The sequence below is a fragment of the Echinops telfairi genome, unplaced genomic scaffold (assembly GCF_000313985.2).
Source record: "Echinops telfairi isolate 266 unplaced genomic scaffold, ASM31398v2 ScPeMD7_60;HRSCAF=208, whole genome shotgun sequence".
In the NCBI taxonomy this organism is placed as follows: domain Eukaryota; kingdom Metazoa; phylum Chordata; class Mammalia; order Afrosoricida; family Tenrecidae; genus Echinops; species Echinops telfairi.
In genome coordinates, this window is record NW_022103958.1 from 41,692,587 (window position 1) to 41,713,370 (window position 20,784).

Genomic DNA, 20,784 nt, shown 5'->3' on the forward strand with positions numbered 1-20,784 from the left:
CTTTAAGACCCCAGATGCTATACTTTTTGATAGCCGGGCACCATCAGCTTTCTTTGCCACATTTGCTTATGCACCCATTTGTCTTCAGTGATCCGTTGGACACCTCGTGATCACACAGGTTTTAATGATGGAGTTATTCATCAGTGTGGCAGAGGAGAAGGAAGGCAGCATTTGCATCAGTAAGATAAAGCACAGCTGTTAGCCTGGGAAGCTCAAAGGGAATGGAGACACTCATTGCTATCTACCTGCGTGTATAGCAGCCCTGATGTTGACTGTTCCTGGCCTTTAGGAGAAGGAAAACAGAGACCACATCCTCCCTACTTCCCCAAGTGTGCTATGCGAGGTTGTCTAGCGAAATAAATCCAGTGACACTCATCTATGCACAAGAAAGGACTTTTCATCCAGAAGCAACTTCACATCAAGAAGATTTCCTAGCCCAGTCCAATGCTAGCTGGAGCCCGCTTTCAGACTCCCGTAGCTAATGCCAACAGGTGAAGTGAGACACCAGGAGATCACGGGCTGGCAAGGGCAGAGTCACGTGGATCCAAGATTGGCAGAAGCTGGCAGGGCACCCACAGCTCTCAGGGTTGGGTGGCCCCCAAGGGCCCACCCCTTGAGACAGGCAGAGTTCCCGCAGACAGGAATGTGGAGGGGCAGAGAGAGAGGCAGTTCCCAAAATCCCTCACTCTCGTACAAAAGGCCACACCCACAAGCAGGTGTTGTCAAGTTACCACGTGACTGACACGTTTGACTCCATCCCTAGCCGGGAGTATCCAGTTGACATAAAATCATCCAAATGCCACCCCTAGGGAGAGAAGGGACTCCAAGCCCTGGAGGTATCACGTGGCTTCCAGGGCATCCTCACAAGCCAGGGCTGCTACACATAACCTGTCTGTTGGGTGGAGTATGTGACATGGTTGTTCTTCATGCACCCATTTATTTATTTATTCAAAAGACCCTCGCTGAGCACCTCCTGTGGGCCCAGTCATCAAGGTATCAGTGAGTATGACGTGAGTCTCAAATGAAGAGTGCTTGGGGGAGGACGGGGGAGGAGTTGGAAGGAAGAGCATGACTAATAGGGAAGTACTAACTGGGGGCCTATTTACCCTTCACAACACCTTGAGTCAGAACCAACTCGATGGCAGAGAGTGAGGTGAGAGGAACGTGTCAGACCTTAGTAGAACTGGGGTAGCCAAAAGGCTGGGCGCTGCTGACTCAGTGGGGCAAACAGAAGCAAACAAATGATTACAAGAGTCAAGAGAGAGCGAGAGAGAAACATACTTCCCAGATAGGGCTCTTCGCTGGCACTGCTTATTGGGCTTGAATTTGATTCCATCAGTTAGCAAATAAAATCCTTTCTCCAATTATCTATCTGGTGATGCAGACTGCACCAGATATGGGAGGTAAGAATAAGAATAAAAGCTTGTCCCTGCTCTCAGGGTGTTCGGATTCTAGCTGCAGAGGCAACGCGGACCCACTTGAAATGACATCACACTTTGCTGAGGGCTCTGCAAAATGACCCGAGGGAAATGGGAAGGGAGTGATACTTGTGGGTGAAGATGAGAAGGGTCTTACGAAGAAGGCTATCTTTGCATGGCACGGGGAAGGATCCCTAACAGAGGGCAGCCCAGGCTTAGGGGGAAGGATGTACAGAGCATGTTTGGAAGTTGTCTGCTGTCCCATTGTGACTGGGGCATAAAGTATATAAAGGCCCAAAGAGCTGATGTGGCCAGAGAGAGGAAGTGGGACTTTGACTCAAAACTGGTCCCCTGGACAATGGAAGTCCCCGAAAGTTTAAGAAGGGAAGTTGAAGGTACCTCTCTGGTATCAGGGAGCCCTGGTGACGTTGTGGTTGGAATGTGAATTGGACGGCTCACCTCAAGGGTGGCAGTTTGAAACCACCAGCCACTCTGAGGAAGAAAGATGGGGCTCTGTACTTCTGTCAAGAGGGACAGTCTCAGAAACCCATAGGGTTGCCATGAGTCGGCATCAACGCGATGGCAGCGAGTGTTCGAGGTTTTTTCTCACTGGTATTGTTGTGGAAGGTAGATTGGAAGGGTGACCCTGTCCCAGGAGAGAAGTCATCAAAAACCGTTCTGAGCTAGGAGAGACTGCACTTGGATTCCCATGAATGTAGAGAGTGATGGGGAGTATTTCCACCAAACAGAAACCATCAGTGTCAATCATCTCAAAAGCACAGCGAGCAGTAGAACACTCTTGTTCCCAGCTGCCACGGAGTTCATTCCGCTTGGTGTGTCAGAGTAGGCCTGGGCTCAGTGGGGTTTTCAAAGGCTGCGTTTGCAGTAGATTTCTCCGCCTGTCTTCTGAGGCGCTCCAGGTCGATTGCACGGACTCCTCCATGTGCAGGGTGGAAGGAGAAAGCTTCTCAGACAGCACCGTGACTCCCCAGAGTCACTTACCTGTGAGCAGCAAGCATACCCAGGCCCCAGGAGGTGACTGCTGGCCCCCCATCCCTTCAGGAGGACCCCTCTTTTCCAGGATCCCCTTCTCAGACCTGTGCACACGCATGGTCCTTGACCCCAGGGCGATGATGCATGTCATGTCACAGTGGAAGCAGGACCTCAGGAATGAGGCTGCCAGGCGGCCTGGAGCAAAGGGAGCCAGGCCAGACGGCTTTCTGCTGCGAGCTAACCAAGAGGCTCAGGTCCATGTCGGCCGCCGCCAGCGCCTTTGAACTTCTTCCTATGGAGCAAGTGCACATAGTTCCAAGGGGGGGGGGGGGGGATCTTCAAGTGGACTTATGTTTTTAAAAACTGCTGAAGTGAGCAAGCTGGCGAGTGCCAAGCCTCTGGCCCATTTCCGGTCCTGATCAGGGAAGCTCCAGTGGTCAGTGGTCGGCAGGGAGGGAGCTGGCCCGTGTGTGCACAGGGAGAGTCTACACCCCAGCAGTGTCAGGTTTTCTTGTCACCCTCTGTCCCCCCAGAGCCGCATCGGATTCCCAAGGGCTTCTGGAGTGCTGGGAGCCAAGACTTCCGATGCCAGCTGACATTCGATAAGCCGCCTGTCCCATTTCTGGGACAGATCATGGTTAGTCAGGAAGCACCACTTCATCCTTCTGGAGGCCCAGGACTGGTTCTGCGGGGCCCTCCCTCTTCTCTCCACGCCCCAGCTGTGCCGCAAGGAGGAGGTGTCTGCAGGCCTAGCGGCCAGTTCTTCTCACTCATGTTTTCCTCCCGATTCCGTGTGGGAGCCCGGGGTGACCCTGCCCGGACTCTGCATTCCATTGGATGGGGACTTTTTCTCAGGAAGCAGAGCACAGGCCCCATTCTCGGTGCCTTGGCTCCAACTCACCCTGTCTCTCCCACCCCCATAATCGGTCACCAGTCTTGGGGAAGGAAGACCTACCCTTACTTGGGATGCTTTCTCTCCTTCCTTTTTCCATGTCGGGATCCCCTTACATTTCCCTCAGGGCCCTTTGAGACATAAAAGGCAGGAAACAGACTTTCTTTTCTCTACCTCCTGCTGCTATACACCCCCACCCCCTCCCCGAAGGCAACAAGCCAAGAAAGGCCCTGCTGTGGACCTGAGAGGACAAGCGATGATGGAAGCAGGAGGGAACTAGGGTCATCAGTTACTTGAAAAGTGTCACCTCACCGGCTGCTGGCTGAGCACTGTGAGGACTCCCCCCCCTCTGCAGGCTGGCCTGGCCTCTCCTCTTAGCTCCCCCTGACTGACTGAGCGGAGGCTGGCTTGAGGTACCCAGGGCTAGAATTCCTGTTGACTTGGAAGAGGAAGGCTCCTTCATCCTACAAAGCCCGTAGGAGACCCTCAGGAGTGGAGAAGGTGGCCAGAAAAATGAGGCTCTGAGGTTTTTCCGAGGGGCTGCAGACACAGGCTTCTCAGCTCACAGGGTTATAGGGTATCGTCATTTGGGAAATTCCCCACCCCCCCTTCTCTTTCTGTTGTCTGTGAAGTCCCTCCCCGTATCACCAGCCTTCTCCATCCCCTATTCCCACATTCCCCACTTCAAGCCCAGTCTCTTTTCCGGGAAGAGTCCTCTGGCCCTGCTGACCTCCTGGGAGGAATGCGCTCCCTTCAGCAGGTCATCCAGTGAGTCAGTAGACCCAAGCAATAACCCAAGCACCTACGGGGCTCTCCTTCATAGGACCCTTGGTGCTAGAACTCGGCTTCCACTGTGGAATGAAAACCTGTGTCCTTTGGGAGTCAGCACAGAAGTGGTGGAAAAAGTGGGGGCTTTGGAACCCAACAGACCTACGTCTGACTACCAGCATGTGGTCATCCCAGGCAGGCGTGCGATACGATGTCGGCATCACTGGGGCACACGTCCACGGATGGGTTAACCCCTGTGCTGTCTCACTGCCTTTGATCTGTTGGCCTATTCAGAGGCAAGGCCCTGGCCATACAAGGAGTTGTGTCTCTCACTTGCAAGAGACAAAGCTGGAAATTCTACTTAGAACATGTACAGCAGAAAATCTGAGGCTTGCTTAGGATTTGGCGATGCCGTGTCTGAAAGAATTCAGCTGGCCTGGTCGGAGAAGAAAGGACTCCCAGAGTAAATACCAGGTGTCAGGCACCTTAGATACTTTTCCCTACTTAACACTTACAAAGCCCTAAACGGTCAGTGCTACTGCCTCCATGTTACAGGTGAGGAAATGGAGGTCCATGAATAGTAACCGAGCAAGGAAGAGGCTGAGAGAGACTCAGAGCCTTGTCTACAGAGTTCCAAAGCCCTCCAGCACCTTCTCAGGGTTAGGAAGCAGGGTGGAGCTCTCTGGAGTGGACCTCCACTTAGGCTGACTGTGGACATGTACGACCCAGCTCTGCAGCTGGCCAGGCCTGAGGGCCAACAGAGGCTGATGTCTGATGGCCAGGAGCCTTCGCAGGCCTGCCCTGGGGTAGGGCAGGGAGTGGGGAGCATCCCCTGTCTCCTGTACATAGGATCACGAGAGGCAGGAAGCTTGGGGGGAACCACGGAAGGACACCAGCCTGGGCACACTCGCTTGTTCTCTAGGACAGGCAAGCCTGTGTGAAGCAGAGTCTGGGAAGCAGGGACCCTAGACCCCCCTGTGGCCGTGCCCCTTACTCACACGGTATTCTGTGGCTAGGACCCTGCTCCCGCCCAGGCCTTACCATATGGAAAAATGGAGCTGGAGCGCAGGAGCCTTCCCTCACATCTTCGGAATTTGTGGAGGAGCCAAAGAGGAGATGTGTGTGCCATCACCCCAAACAATGTCCTCTCCGGGGCTCTTCATCTAGAGATAGGCCTGAGGTATAAATAGCAATCTAATCTCTTTCAAATTCTTTGTGCTGTTAAAATGAAAGCAAAAATTCAACGCTGGAAGAACACACACACACACACACACACACACACACACACACACACACTCAAAACCCTCCCTTCTGAGAATTCTGAGTCATTCCACAAAGGGCAGTGGAGTCTGGGTTAACCCTCTATGTCCCAGAAGGGCCTCCAGCGCCCCAAAAGTAACCGGGACTCTGAGAGGCACTCACTCAGCTTCTGGGGCACAGTTCCAGGCCTTGGAAGGATGATTTCCCAGAGGAGTGAGGTCTGTTCCGGGCTGTGCTCAAGGCTCTGGAGAAGTATCTTTGGGACCAGTAGGAGGGGCCACTTCCAGGATGGTCAGCTGTGAGTTGGTCAGCTTCAGCCTGTAAGAAGCTGGAAAGTCAGGCAGACTTGTGGCCAACTCGGAGATCTGACCCTTGCTGGCAATATGGTGTTGTGCAAATCGTTGGGCTTCCATTTCCTCACCTGTAAAATGGGAGTGAAAATGATGTTGGTAACGATGCTATTGACATTACCCATCCCACGGAGTTGTGGCAAGCATGGAAGGGGATAGTTCCTGAGAGGCCCTTCCTTGATCTCAACTCCTGCCATTGCTCCAGCGCTTGCTGGGACATCTTGCTGGCTGACATCTGTCTCCAGGATGGAGGTGTTCAGCGGTCAGGAGAGGCCAGACCTGTACTTATACTGACTCTGTGTCAGAGCAGCCCTCTCTTGCCTTTCCTCGCAGCCCACAGCGTCCTGCGGCAGCTATTTCCAGGGCAGAGGCTGTGCTGTTGACCTAATCAACATAGACCTTTGGGGATGGATGGTTGGATGGACAACCCAATGGACAACTGTAGAAATGGAAGCATCAGAAGATGAGGTAGGTACCTGGATGAATCAGCAGATGGACAAATGATGGATGGATGGATGGATGGATGGATGGATGGATGGATGGATGGATTTACCAGACTATTCTGTTTGAATCTTGCAATTCCAAAGCGTGGACCCACTGTAATGCCTTCATATGGCTTCCATAAGCTAACATGTTGGCGCTGCTTTCTCTCTCATACCCACCCTGCCATCCATCGTCGTCCTGAGAGTACACTCCATTCTGCCCTGGGGAAAACACGTGGTGGTGAAAAGAGAGCAGAGGAGGAAACAGATGATAGGCCTGGGAGTCAGACTAGTCAGAGCTAGATGCCTTGCTGTGCCACTTCTCGGAGCCTCAGTTCCTTAATATATCAAGTGGAAATAGCAAAGCCCAATCTTATGGAGATTAAGTAAAATAGGACTTAAAATGCACCTAGCACAGTTCTGCTATTCAATCGGCAAACCTAGAAGAAGCTTGTGAAGGAAGGAAGTGCACAGACATATATTTGTTATCTTTCTTTCGTGAGCAGGGCGAGGGCCAGTGCCAGAGGCAGATAAAACATTGAACTGTGTATTGGGGATTTCGAATCTCTTCATTTACATAAATGTTTGACTAGTTATGTCAATAGAGGCCCTGGGCTCATTTGTCCAGGGCCTCTATTGACATAACCCGAGTTGCTTCCCTTCTCGGTACCTTAGTTTTCCTTCGTAAAAGATCATTTTAGTGGCATTTACTTCACATAGTACACAATCTGATCATTCATTCATATTCAGAACAGTGTGTGGTCTTCATCACAATAACTTTCAGAACATCCTTTTGTGCGCACTGTGGTTTGTTGTTGAACTTTGTTGTTATTAGGTGCAAAGGATCAGTTCTGACTCTTAGTGACCCTGTGTCCAACAGAACAAAGCCCTGTCAGTCCTGGGCCATCCTCACATTGTTCTTAGATGCAGCCCCTGTGTCCACCCATCTTGTCGAGGGGCTTCCTCTTTTTCGCTGCCCCGCTACTTGACCATGCACGATGTCCTTCTCCAGGGACTGGTCTCTCTTGACAGCATGTTCAAAATACATATTGTTGGCTTCCCATGTCTTTCCATCTTCCCCTGCCATACCCTTAGGTAAATATTAATCGTTACTGTTTCTATATACAGAAAATCATGCAAAACACCAACAGGATGAAAACCAAAAAACAAACACACAAAATCCCAATAACGACTAGACAAAACAGAAAAACTTCATTTGAAAAGAAAGCAGAAACGATTAAAAAGTGAAACAACTTTAAAATGTGCCCAAAGGGAGATCAACTAATAAGGTATTACATTTTCACCTAACCTAACATCTGCCATAATTGACTTTACAATGCTCTCTGTCTGATAGCAAGGCTGCTCATATCCCTGGACTATATTCAGAGGAGATTCAGCAGGGGTGGAATTCATGTGAGGACCCTGAAAATAGATTTTTGGCTTCCACTGTCTTCCATAGCATTCTGCAAACCTAGCAGACACACTTTAAGCCCCGATACCATTCCCTTCTTCAGATTTGGATTTTATTATTTCTAATCCTTGGCTCACCCAGGCTGGTATAGTTCTTTCACTTGGCCTCCATTGACGCTTCCCTTAGATGGCTGCTGCTTGAAGACAGGCCTTTAAGACCCCAGATGCTATTCTTTCTGATAGCCCAGCACCATCTGCTTTCTTCACCACACTCAGGATGGCGCCCATCTCTTCAGTGAGCTCTTCATCAGGGCAAGTATCAAATAAGGCCATGTCGTAAGAACTAATTGTTTTTAGATTGGGGCTAGAATTAAGCAGAAGCCCCCAATCCAGCACGAATTGGCTCTTGACACTGATCCACCTAACCTTTTACTGGCCAGTCTTGGGTGGCAGTGAAAAGTGCGCTGAAGATGGGTTACAGAAGTGGCAGCTTGGAGACCAACGACTTCTAAATAGTTTTTCCTTTTATGGGCCCCTGCTCTAGATCGCCACTTCCTGGAGATCGCATTCGAAACTCTGCTGTGATGGATGCACAGTCCGCATGCCCATGAGCTCCAGCGGAACCCAGATGTCACCCTGGGGGAGGGACTCGGCCTTTACCTTGCTATTTTAAGCAGCGGGTTTATAATCATGGATGGAAGGGAAAGCAAACAGGGCAGGAACAGTGTGGGAATGGACTGGCAGGGGGGGCTGCTTGGGCCTCTCCCAGGGAGAATGGGGCTTCTCCTCGTCAACTGTGGGGTCTCGGTCAGTGCTGACCCTGCCTTTATCTGGCAGTAGCTCACATCTCTTTTTTTTAAAAATCGTTTTATTAGGGGCTCATACAACTCTTATCACAAGCCATACATACATCAATTGTGTAAAGCGCATTTTTACATTCATTGCCCTCATCATTCTCAAAACATTTCCTCTCCACTTAAGCCCCCGGCATCAGGTCCTCATTTTTCTCCTCCCTCCCCCTCCCCCCTCCCTCATGAGCCCTTGATAACTTATAAATTATTATTTTGTCATATCTTGCCCTGTCTGACGTCTCCCTTTACCCACTTTTCTGTTGTCCATCCCCCAGGGAGGAGGTCACATATAGTTCCTTGTAATCGGTTCCCTCTTTCCAACCCACTCTCCCTCTACCCTCCCAGTATCACCACTCACACCACTGGTCCTGAAGGGATCATCCGCCCTGGATTCCCTGTGTTTCCAATTCCTATCTGTACCAGTGTACATCCTCTGGTCTAGCCAAACTTGCAAGGTAGAATTCGGATCATGATAGTGGGGGCGGGGAGGAAACATTTAGGAACTAGAGGAAAGTTGTATTTTTCATCATGCTGCATTGCACCCTGACTGGCTCGTCCCCTCCCCGAGACCCCTCTGCAAGGGGTCATTCACTATGGTAAGATTTTTTGTTCTGATGATGCCTTATACCTGATCCCTTCGACACCTCGTGATTGCATAGGCTGGTGTCTTTCTTTCATGTGGGCTTTGTTGCTTCTGAGCTTGATGGCCGCTTGTTTACTTTCAAGCCTTTAAGACCCCAGACGCTATACTTTCTGATAGCCGGGCACCATCAATCAGCTTTCTTCGCCACATTTGCTTATGCACCCATTTGTCTTCAGTGATCCCTTCGATACCTCGTGATCACACAGGCAGCTCACATCTCTTAGTGACTTAATTCGCATCTGTTTTATTTTGCTTTTTGACCCACAGACTGACTTAGGATCTTTCTTAAGGGGCAAGAGGTAGAAGTGGACAAAGGGAAGTGGAGATTAGATAGTGCAATTTTTCCGATGAGATTTGGAAAACTATGATCCCAGAATCCTCTGAGATAGGGTCGTCAAGTCTCATGGTTGGTTTTGATTAGGAAGGATTCAGGATTCCTTGGAGTCCCATGGTTGGAAAAGCCGCCTGAAGTGAATTAGGGATCCTGTGACTCTTGCCTTTGCTGGAACTCTGTTGAAAGGGGGAGTTCACTATGTTAAGGAGAAGCTCATTTCATCTTCAGATGGTTCCGACCTTTAAAACATTGACCCTTGCCTTGATCTGACCTTTGAGTCATTAGCTGTGAGTCTTTCTCTGGAAACAATAGGACCATCTGAATGCTTATCTAAGAAGATAAAGTCTCTTAGTTTTCAAAAAAAACCCTGATGGTCCTTATAGTATCTTGCTTCTTTTCCCCTGAATATGCTCCAATTTTCCCAAATCCTTAACATGTGGAGCATCAGGTGTTGTTGTTGTTGGACTCACAGTGACTCTGCGCACAACATACCGAAACCCTGCCTGGTCCTGTGCCATCCTCACAACTTTCTCCATGCTGAGTCCATTGTGACAGCCACCACATCCATCCGTCGTCTGGAAGGCCTTCCTCCATTTTGCTGCCCCTCTACTTTACCCAGCATGACATTCTCTTCCAGGGATGGGTCTCCATGTCCAAAGTTTATAAGAAGAAGTCTTGCCCCCCTTACTGCTAAGAAGCACTCTGATCTTACTTCTTCCCACACAGATGTGTTTGTCTTTCTAGCAGCCCATGGTACTTTCAGTATATTCTTTTCCAGCACCACAATTCAAATGCATTGGTTCTCCTTCAGTCTTCCGTCTTCGATGTCTAACTTTCACATGCAGATGAAGTGATTGGAAATACCCTGGCTTGAGTCAGGTTCCCCTTAGTCCTCAAAGTAATAGCCTTGTTTTTCAATACTCATAGGTGTCTGCTGCAGCAGATTTACCCAGTGCCACATGTCTTTTGATCTCTTGACTGCTGCTTCCATGGGCATTGATTGTGGACCCAAGCAAGACAAAATCCTGGACACCTTGAATCTTAGTGGAATTTGAGGCATAAAAGAAAAGTGGAACTATCATGACTCATGTTTTGAAAACTGTAGTCCCATTAGGGCCACCTGAACCTGTGTACACATCACATCTTTAGTTTTGTGTTTGCTTGTTTTTATTTGCATGGTCCATTTGTTCATTTGACAAATTGTTTCCAAACATCGTTGGTTTTCTTCACTTTCCTTTCCTCAGCACAGGTAGGGACTCATAGCTTTGCCTTAGATGGTTACTAATGAGTTTTTAAGACCCCAGTAACAGCTCCCCAAAGGAGGATCTAGGACATTGTCTCTGTGAACTATGCTATGCCATCAGACCTCAGTATTCCCTGAGATGGTGGTCCTGATCGCCCAGGCCTATTGAATCATTCCCTCAAGGCATTTGGTTATGTCTAAGAAGTGTCTGATGACTATGCCCCCTGCCTGTATTCTCCTCCACATCCATGGAGATATTTGCTGCAGAAGTAAAATACAGACGCACAGCTTTGGATATGTCCATGCACATGCCCTCACCTCCGTGCAACCCCTGTCACAAGAGATCTCACCTAGTGTCCCTGATGCCCTGCTGCTGAAGTCCCAGGGCAAGTGAGAAAGCCATAACAGGCTTTGGGTAAACGGATACTCGGTTTAATCATCCAGGAGCCATTTGGAATGGGAGGCACAGCATGCCCCGCCTCCAGAGCCCTCGTTCGTAAGACCTGGTTCAGTCTGTCCAGTATGGCTTCTCCCCTCTCAGTCCTTATGACTGCCTCCCGCTTCCCTTCTCCACCCTCCGGCTCTTCCGACTGGAGACATTTCTTTCCACATTTCAGTAGTGTGCTTCGGCTCAAACGATTTCTAAACTTTCACTAAGATCAAGTACACCTCCCACTCCAGAAGTAGAGACCCTTTCTCTGTGCTCCCACAGCATTTCCATTGTGCTGGTTTCCAGCCACCTCCCATCACTAGACACCACACTCCTTGAGAGCAGAGACCACATCTTCCTCATCTAGCATGAGGCCTTGTAGCATAGACAAAAAGTATATGTGGTGACCTCATGAATGGATGGATGGATGACATAGGTCATGGGATGAGATTTCTTGAGCCGACCAGCAGGTGTCACTCAATTGTTTCAGAGCTAAGTGGAGCTACCTTTCCATGGCAACCCCCCCAAACCAAACTCACTGCCACTGAGTCAATTCTGACTCACAGAGACCCTAGAAGGCAGGGTAGAAGTGCCCCTGTGCATTTCTGAGATGGTAACTATTTGCGGGAGTAGAAAGCCCCATTTTTCTCATTTGGAGTGCCGAGTGGTTTCAAACTGTTGACCTTGTGATTAGCAGCCCAACTTGTAACCACTATGCCACCATGGCTCCCCTTTCTATGGCAGAGAATGAAAAAAGCCAGGAGGATGGTCATACCGCCCATTCCCAGGATAGGAGGGGGATGGTGGCATCAGCAAGCACTTTTTGACCAATCCTCTGGGAATCCACAATAAATTAAACTCCTGGTTTGCCTTGGGGCGCTAATTCCAGAAAGGCAGAACAGGGGGTGGTGTGTGGGTGGTGGTGGTGGTGGTGGTGGTGGTGGTGTGTGTGTGTGTGTGAGACAGAGAGAGAGAGACAGAGAGAGACAGAGAGAGACTGTCCAAATGGTGGCTGATGCCTCATCCAGGCTTGCCCTGCCATTCCAGGGCCTTTCTGAGCCCACACACGGCCCATGGGGTAGGAAGAACACCTGCTCTCAGGGAAGTAGTAGGGCTTTCTGCTTGTTCTCCTGAGGCCGCCAGCAGTCAGCAGCACGTCACATAGGATGTTGTAAGAATTCAGTAAGTGACAGCGTCCCTTCATCGGTCCATGTGTGTCCCAATGACCCGCTCTGTGGCTAAGGACAGTGCCGATGCCACCTGTGGGTCTGTCTGGTAGCTTTCTTCTCAGTTGGCAGAGTGGTCCCTTTAGGGGGGCTCTGAGGTCATAGAACCAGACTGCTTGTTGGTTCGGCAGGTCCTTGCTCCTTGGTTTGGGCTCAGCCTCATGGGCCTAAGTGACTAGGCCATTCCAGAGTGACCAATTCCAGTGTGGCCAAGCCAGTCCAGTCACTTTCTTGGAAAGCAAGACATTTGCTTTGCTTTTCCTTTTGTTTGTCCCTTGCTGTAAAAATTTCATTGTAAGACAGAAAGCAGGGCAGCCTCCAGGAGAGCTGGGCTGGGCGGGGACCCCCTGCAGTCCGGACGAGCTCCCTGGGCTGCGCCCTGTACACAGGGGGTCTCTGAGCAGCTGTTCCGTGTGGGGCACCCTCTTTCCTTTCACCCTTGGAACAGCTCTGCGCAGAAGGCATTCTCACCCATTTCCCCGATGGGGAAACCGAGGCCCGGCGGTGAAGTGAACTTTCCACGTCAGCCAGCCAGTGAGTAGCAGTAGGGTGATTGCAGTCAAGGGTCTGCTTCCTTCTGCTGTGCGGCCCTGCCTCTCCTAAGACTCGTCATTTAAGTCTGCAGGGCAGTTGGGCTCATTGGCTCTGTCTGTTGGCAGGTGAGAGGGCATCGCTATCCCAGGTCTCTTGACTGTTATGAACTGAGAAAGAGCAGGCAATGCGTTCACTTACGTGGAAGAGAAAAGGCAAAGCAAAGCGACTTAAACACTAAGGAGATTTCATCGTTCAGCTATCTGGCTGGTCTTAAAGGCGTTTAGGCTTTGGGTGCCTTTCCATCCGGCTGCCAGTGATGTCCTCAGTCAGTCTGTCCCTGTGGAAGCAAGTGGCCTCAGTGTGACTAACCTGAGTGTGAGAAGGCCTATGGTTCCAGCAAGGAGGCCCTCTCGGAGACCAGAGGAATGCCCTGCGCTCATTGGTCTCTTGGTCTTGTTGCTAGTTGCTGCTGACTTCCCTCCAGCCTTTTGTGTAACAGAACTGGAGGGGGGCTGGTCCCATGCTGTCTGCATGATCATGGTATGTTTCCGTCCACTGTTGTAGTGATGGCTCATTGGCTTTGGCTGGCTCTGTTTTCTCTCCTGTAGCCAATCACTGGGTTATGTTGTTTGGGCTCAATCCCAGCCAGGCCCCAAGGCTTATGGCGAAGCCCTTGAAGTGTGTTGTGAGCTGCTTGGGTGGACCTTGCATGAGGTACACAGGAGCCCACCTGGCTGAGGCTCTAGAATTGTGGCTTTCGAGAGCTGTCGGGCCCAGTGAGGGCTGTGTCATGGAGAGAGAGCCTGCTGAGGGGTGCCAGGGGAGGAGCATTGAGGGACGTCAGGAACACGATCGCTTACTCTCCACATCCACATGACCAAAGGAGGCCAGGTGGTTTAGGGGAAGGTGGTCTAGCCACAGATCAGGAAGAGCTTTGTCCAAATGCTTGGTTCGTCATCTGTTTGGAGGCAAATGTCCTTTCCTCCCTTAGGCAGCTCCTTCATTAATAAATCAAGACTAGTCATAATAACATCAGAGATCCTTGCAAGCATTTTAATTAGATGATGTGGATAAAGCTCCTTGAATAGTGTCTGGTTCAATACATGGTACACAAATATGAATCTGATCCCAGAGGAATGTCTTCCATTAGCACTGGTTTTGAGGAGTTTGAAGAAGTTTTCTCCCTTCTGGGATAGTCTTATTTACTGTAAGGACCAAATTAGATGCAAATCTCTAAGGTCACCTCTGACTTAGTAAACAAAGCCAGAGAGCGGGAGGAAATGCAATTCCAAGTGTCCTCTCCTAGCCTAATTTGACCTATAGTGTTGTTGTAAACTCAAGCAGGCGGATACTGTTTGGTCCTCTCTGTGGTTTGTGGCTCTTGGAAACAAACGGAGCCCAGAGCTGGATAGGGTGGGAATGGATTTGACTTGTCTTTTTGACGTCTCCTCAGCCTGCAGAGCCCAGGCCTCTCGGAGCATTGTTGGGGCTGATACATCGGAGGTTCTGGGCACATCCAGCCACGTTGCCAGGAGGCTGCCATGCCCCACATTCCTGAGGAGGAAGAGCCCCCCGGAGAGTCACAGGCAGCCCAGAGCCCCCACAGCCAAGTAAGTGCCCCTCCCTGCCCTTGGCTAGCTTGGCTAGGGACCAATCCAAGTGCTGTGGTGGTGGTGGGGGCTGCTTCTGCCAGTCCAAGGGTTTGCTGGCAGCCTGAGCACCTTGCCGCGGGTGTCTGGGGAAAGTGTGCGACTTGATGCTAAAGACAAGATTGTTTTGAATTTGTTTGAACTGACAGGGTCTGAGAGTGGGACTTTCTGGGGACTGAGAAGTACCTCATGAGAAGTCAAACCGTCCTACCCCTCAGCCCTGAAACAGAACGCTGAGTTCAGGGGGCCTCACTCTGTCGAGGTGATAGGTACCCACAAAGGCTACTTAAGTGAACCCACTTAGGATAAAGATACAGTTTTCATCATGCATTGTGTAAAAATTAACTCATTGAGATTTACTTGTAAACAGAAACTAATGAAAATAAATTAAAGGCGATTTTATTATGAAAATGAAATGATGGCAAGATGGACGCATTATGAAATATAGGTGGAATGGTAATTTTTTGAAGGAACCAGGAATTAAGGATTGATTTAGGTTTTGGTGTATTTATTGCTTTTATGTCAAACAAAAATAGGTTTCATATCTTTTACTTTACATTTTGCTTCGTTGTACCCTGAATAAGCAATCCTGGTTTTCTAATATTTAAGCCCACCATCCATTTTCAAAGGACTTAAACATTTTTTAGTTTAAACTCAGGATGGCAGAATAACAAGATTCAAGAGACAGACCCGGGCTCTGAGCTCACAGAGTGGCTATCCCAGCCCTGGCCTGTCTACCTCAGACATTTAAAAATAGCTTTATGGGCATGTAATTAATATATCATGAGATGTAATAATTCAATCATATTAATAAGAGCTGTGCAATCGTCACCGCAATCAATTACAAAACATTTTCTTCTTTCTCATACTCATTGTTATTAGTCCCCCTCCGCTCTGTCCCTCCCCCCACCTCCCCTGTCATGCCCCTGGGTAACTATTAATCCAGTGACTGTCTCCTTAGATTTACCTAGCGTGGATTTCACATGCAGAAAATCAAACAAGAGACAAACCAACAACAATGACATAACAAAACAGAGAAAAGCTTTAATCAGAAAGAAAACAAAAAGTAACAAAACCTGAAACAACTTTAAAATGAGTCAAAGAGAGATCAAATGATACAATGATACATTTTAACCTAACTACCTCAGCCATAATGATGTCTGTCCAGACATTTTAGAAAATAGACTTAATTTCTTAGAGCAGTATTAGGTTTATAGAAATAATATATAGGAAGAAAAGAGTTTCAAATACTTCCTCTCCCCCATGCAGTTTTTGTCTATTATTACTATCTTGAATTACTATGGTACATTTGTTACAACTGAGGAACCAAAATTAAAATACTATTACTAACTAAAGTTTATAGTTTACATTAAGGTTTTGACAAGTTCAAGGTGGCATGTGTCCACCGCTACAGAGTCCGACAGGCCTTTCAATGCCCTAAAGATGCCCTGCGCTTCTCTCCAAGGACCACTTTTAATCCTTTGATATTCAAGTCATTCCTGTTGGAAGAACCTATTTTGTGATCCTCCTCATTATTTTGTTCTTCGTTTGCTGACAGATCCAGTTCTCTCTGACCCTCACAGGCTTTCCACGTGCCTTCCATGTGTGACGTTCTCTAACTCCATTTCTTTGTCTTCATGAACACTGCTGTCTGTGTACAGTGAACTAGATCTGACAGCCCCGCAAGCTGCCCTGGGCCAGAAGACAGGGAGTAGACACGAGTTACTGAGGGGCGAATGTACGAGTGAGCATTCATTTTATAAACGGGAAGCTCCAGAGTGATATTTTCATGTAACGATAGCATTTGTTTTCTTTTACATCGTAGCTGTGGGGCCTTAGGTACTAAGTATTTGTTAGAGAGTGGCCCCTCGTCCCTCTGATCTGAAACCCAGAGCACTGAGGTGCTGTTCAGCAGCCGTGTGGCGAGCACTTCCCTTTAACTTCAAAGCAGCAGTGGCCAAGCTCCCTACCCCTTGGCGACAGACAGCCCGGCTCAGGGTTCATTGAGGCCCCATCCCAGGGACTTGGCCACAGTGAATGCTGCTCATCGTTGCTTTCAATGAGGCAAGAGCGTTGCTCTGCTTCTCTGCAGGTGACTCTGGCCTTCCCAGAACGGAGTGCCCTGCTGCCCCTTCCTGCTCCTGCTTCTCCCCAAGTGTGGACAATCCCCCAAAGCATTAGCAGTCGTAGACGATAACCAGCATCTCTGGGGAGAACTTGGGGATTAAAGAAGGGAATGGCAATATAGAGCAGCCGCAGCAGCAAGAAAGAAATGGAAAGACAGCTATTGCGGTTAGTTAAGACTTTGAGGTTAGTTCCTCCTGGGTCTACATTTAGCCACCTTAAAGGACTTCACACCCCTCATCAGGAGACACAAAACTAGACAGCCCAAAGACTTTCTGGACCTGGCAGCCACATGTGAGAATTTTATAAATGGGAAGTGTATGAATGCCCGAGTTAGCCAGTGGGAGCTAACCAGCCAGATTTCAGCTCTACACAAGCCTACATATCTGTGACCTTGAACCAAAACCAGACTTTACTAAAATGAGGTGTTGGGTTCTGAAGGCTCTTCAAATGCCATCATTTTATTTCTGTTTCCAATTAGCATTAAGGCATCAAAGACAATGTTTTCAGGTTCCAACAACTTCTGCCTTGCTAAGGCCCAGTGGGAAAAGGACCCTTGAGGACTTCAGGTGAGCCAGGAGCCAGGAAGCCCATGGAGGCATAAGGACTCTCGCCAGCCCAATCTGGGCTTGAATCCTAGCTTCTGCGCATCCTGGTCAAGAGCCCCTGGGCAAGTCGATGAGCATTTCGGTGCCTCTGTTTCTCGTCTGTACTCCAGACTCTGACTGTTCCACCCAGGCCTTGAGCTTCTTCATTGGCCGGCAGGGACCACGAAGCCGGTGCAGTTAGAGCTCCAGCCTGGGGGTCTCATCAGCTTCCACGTTCTTTTAATCTTCTGCTTTCACCGGCAGCCACTGGGCCTCACTGAGCTCTCTAGAGGCTAGTGAAGCATTGTCCACGAAGAGCTTCTCCCCCACCGTGTCCCCACCAGATAACCCACGTGGAGTTTCTCAGGGGCAGAAGAGGAGTCAGGCCTCTCGAGTGGGGCTGGAGCCTCCAGGGACTGAAGGCCAAGACTCTGGGAGCAGAGGAAGCCAGACAGCCAGGGAAGCGTGGGGTTGGCCAGGAGGACTCAGCTGGAATTTTTGGTACCGTGTGAATTCCCACTTCATGAACAGGCAAAGAACAGAGCATCCTTCTGAGTTTACAGCTCCCTGGGGTCCAGCATTAGTTCTGGTGCCTTAGGCCCCTGCCCCCACTTCCCGTTGCTGGCATGAGCTCTAGCTGAGCCTTTCCACACGAAACACAGAATCAGTAGGACTAGATCCTGTTGTTCTTCCTATGTGTGCGTGCAAGTGCACCAACAGTGTGTGCACACACATACTTTAGGTTCCTAATTGGGAGCTGAAATAGAAAGCCACAAACAAATCTCAGAGTAAAGGCTCCCAACAATATGACTGGCACAGCATTTGGGGGGCTGGCCCTTGATCACGGAGTGCATCAGAGGAATGAGCTCACAGGCGGAGTTCTCTGGCAGGAGTAGAAGTTATTAGGGCACAAACGTAGGATCTTAAGGGACCTCAGAACCAGAAGGCATCACAGGTCACTTCCCTGTCCCCCTTCCCAGCAGGCAAAGCTAATCCATCCTAGTGAGCCCCAAACAAGTCATCTTGGGAACTGAGTAAGGCTCACATTCCTCAGTTACCCTAGTGCTCCAGATTCAGAATTTCCTGGGGTGGGTCTTGAGACTTTAGGAATATCATTATCCAGGGAGCTCATTCCCTAAGATAAAAGTCTACACCAGGGATAATGGACTCTTCTCCTTTCCCAGCGACTCTCGCTCCATTTGCCACCCACAGCAGCCTGTTGACATTAGGTGCTGTCCAGTCAGCGCTCACTGCTAGCAGCCTTGTGCACTGCAGAAAGAAACACTGCCCTGTCCTCCACCGTCCTCCACATTGCTCTTCTCTTTGAGCCCAGGGCTGTAGCCGGTGGGCTGATTTCATCTTGCTGCGGCTCTTCCTCTCTTCCATTGCCCCTCCACTTCACCAAGCCATGATGTCCTTCTCCGGGACTGGCCTCTCCTGACAACACACAGAGAAGTGAATTATCTTCCTCCATGTCCTTGTAGCTCGTACGTGCCAAACCCAGGATTTAGATCAGCGGGGCCTGGCCTGGATCCCGTGTTCTCAGCTTCTACCTGACAGGAAGCACTGAGGACTTTGTCTCTGGACCCTCAGTGTGAACGCTGGTGTCTGGCCAAAGGGCTACTCACCTATGTTCCCAAAGCCACTTGTCTGAGAGGGGCCGACCTGAGCCCCTGCGGCATTCACTGTTACATAGACTCCAAATCACAGCGACCTGTGGTGCTGGGTCTTACCAACCCCCCCGGGGAGCAGCCACATCAGCTTCCCCATTAGCTGTAGGACCAGTGAACAAAGTTCAGGGCCGTGAATCCTGTCAAGACGCTGTGCTGCCCAGACTCCACTGAGTGCAAACCTTCCTCTTTCTCCTCAGTCACTCAGCAAAAAGAGCACCATTTGATGCACCCAGAGACACTGAGCACCACGCCATTCCCTGCTGCGGGCCACCCACCCTCCCACCCACCCTTGTTCCTCTCAATCCAGGTCTCACAAGCTTATACCCCGTGCTTCCCTATTTGCTCCTCTGGGCAGACACTGGCGCTCAACCCTGTGGTGGAGCAGGGGCCTGTGGGCTGGGGGCTGTGGCAGCACTCAGCAAACTGGCGGCATCTGCCCAGCGTCCAATCTTACAGTAACTGAGATGAGGGTGAGTGAGCTCAGGAGAAGCAGCCCTCCGTGTGCGGTCCTCATAGGAAGATACCTGCTGGTTCAGCTCCTGGAATCTCTAGCCACCAAGCCAAAACCACTCAACTGGCTCCTTTTTGGGTCCAGACTTGGAGACCATGGTGGTCGCCACCATAACAAATCCAGAATCATCTTCCTGTTTGTGTCCGTGTAGTGGATCCCAACCTTCCATCAGGGGACCGGGCCAGTCCTGATTGCCCTGTCCTTTCAGAGGACAGTGACCGAGCAGGTTCCGCAGATAGCGAGGGCGTTTGGGAAGACACCGGAAATGCTTCCTGTGCAGCGAAACACAAGACGTCAGCCACACAGCAGAGGGGGAAGCACCTGGGCACCCCCTGCCTGGGCGTGGCCTCACCGCTAAACTGCGGTGACAGTAATAACACCGAACCTCATGGCGTGCATCATGCCATTTCACTCTGACAACACCTTTAGGAGGTGGATACTGCGATTACTCCCCTCTATCCATGAGGAATTTAAGCACACACGAGGAGAGTCATTTGCACAAGACGACAGCAAAGTAGTTGCACCTGGATTCCTAGCCTGAAACCCAGGCAGCTTGACTTCACAGCAACCAGAAAACAGGTGTGGGCTGTGGAGCAAAGTGCTCAGCTCGTGCTACTCTGTTCAGTGCTTCCTGCAGCAGGAGGCGGTTTACAAAATGCTGCCCCTGCACTTGACCCTCCGGCCCCACTGCGCTATGGGCAGCACAGAGACGAGCGGTCAGAGCTGTTATTCCTTACCTCATCCACACCAAGAGAAGGCATTTGTGGGGCTCCTACTGGACTCGAGGATTAACTCCTGGCACCTGCTCTCTCACTTGACCTTCACACCACACCTGTACGGTTGACATGGAAGTTTCCATTTTAGAGATCAGTAAACCAAGGTTTGGGGAGGTGAAGCTAGTTGTCCAAATGACATGACAATGAAGAGCAATGTCTGGATGCTACTCTCTCAGAGTCGTAAGACAAGGAGCAAATCCAAATAATTTGTGCCTCTTTCGAATCCCCAAAATACCTCACTATTCCAAAATGGAGTGTGCTTGAGTACGCAGGAAAGGATGACTATATACCTCCACGTGGTGGCCACTGAGTAACTATGGGATTGAGTTGCATTTATTCAATACATATTTACTGAGCACCAACCCTCTCAGGGCACTCACATTCGGCGAACTGACAGCTAAATGACAAGTGTCTCTGAGCTGATTTGCTCCATGTTCACACCTGGCCTCCTCTGCCCAGGATGGAAGGCTCCTGCCCAGGATTGGTGTTTCCCTCCTCCAGCAGGATTGTGGACTTTCATCTCCATTTCCAGCCCCTGCCTTCATTGGCCAGCATACTGCCCCCATTTGAGTCTGGTGATCCCTTTCCCATAAGATATCACCATCTGCATTTTACAGGTGAAGAAACTGA

At 49.9% G+C, this 20,784-nt stretch overlaps 1 protein-coding gene across 1 annotated transcript in view; it reads left to right on the plus strand.

Moving 5' to 3' along the window:
• IRAG1 (inositol 1,4,5-triphosphate receptor associated 1) overlaps positions 1–20,784 on the plus strand; it is a 133,200-nt gene that overhangs the window by 36,525 nt on the left and 75,891 nt on the right. Inside the window, exons 2-3 of the mRNA XM_045291055.1 lie at positions 6,015–6,149; positions 14,288–14,444. Coding sequence (XP_045146990.1) covers positions 14,376–14,444 — 69 coding nt within the window. The 5' untranslated portion in view covers positions 6,015–6,149; positions 14,288–14,375. The remainder of the gene's footprint in view (positions 1–6,014; positions 6,150–14,287; positions 14,445–20,784) is intronic.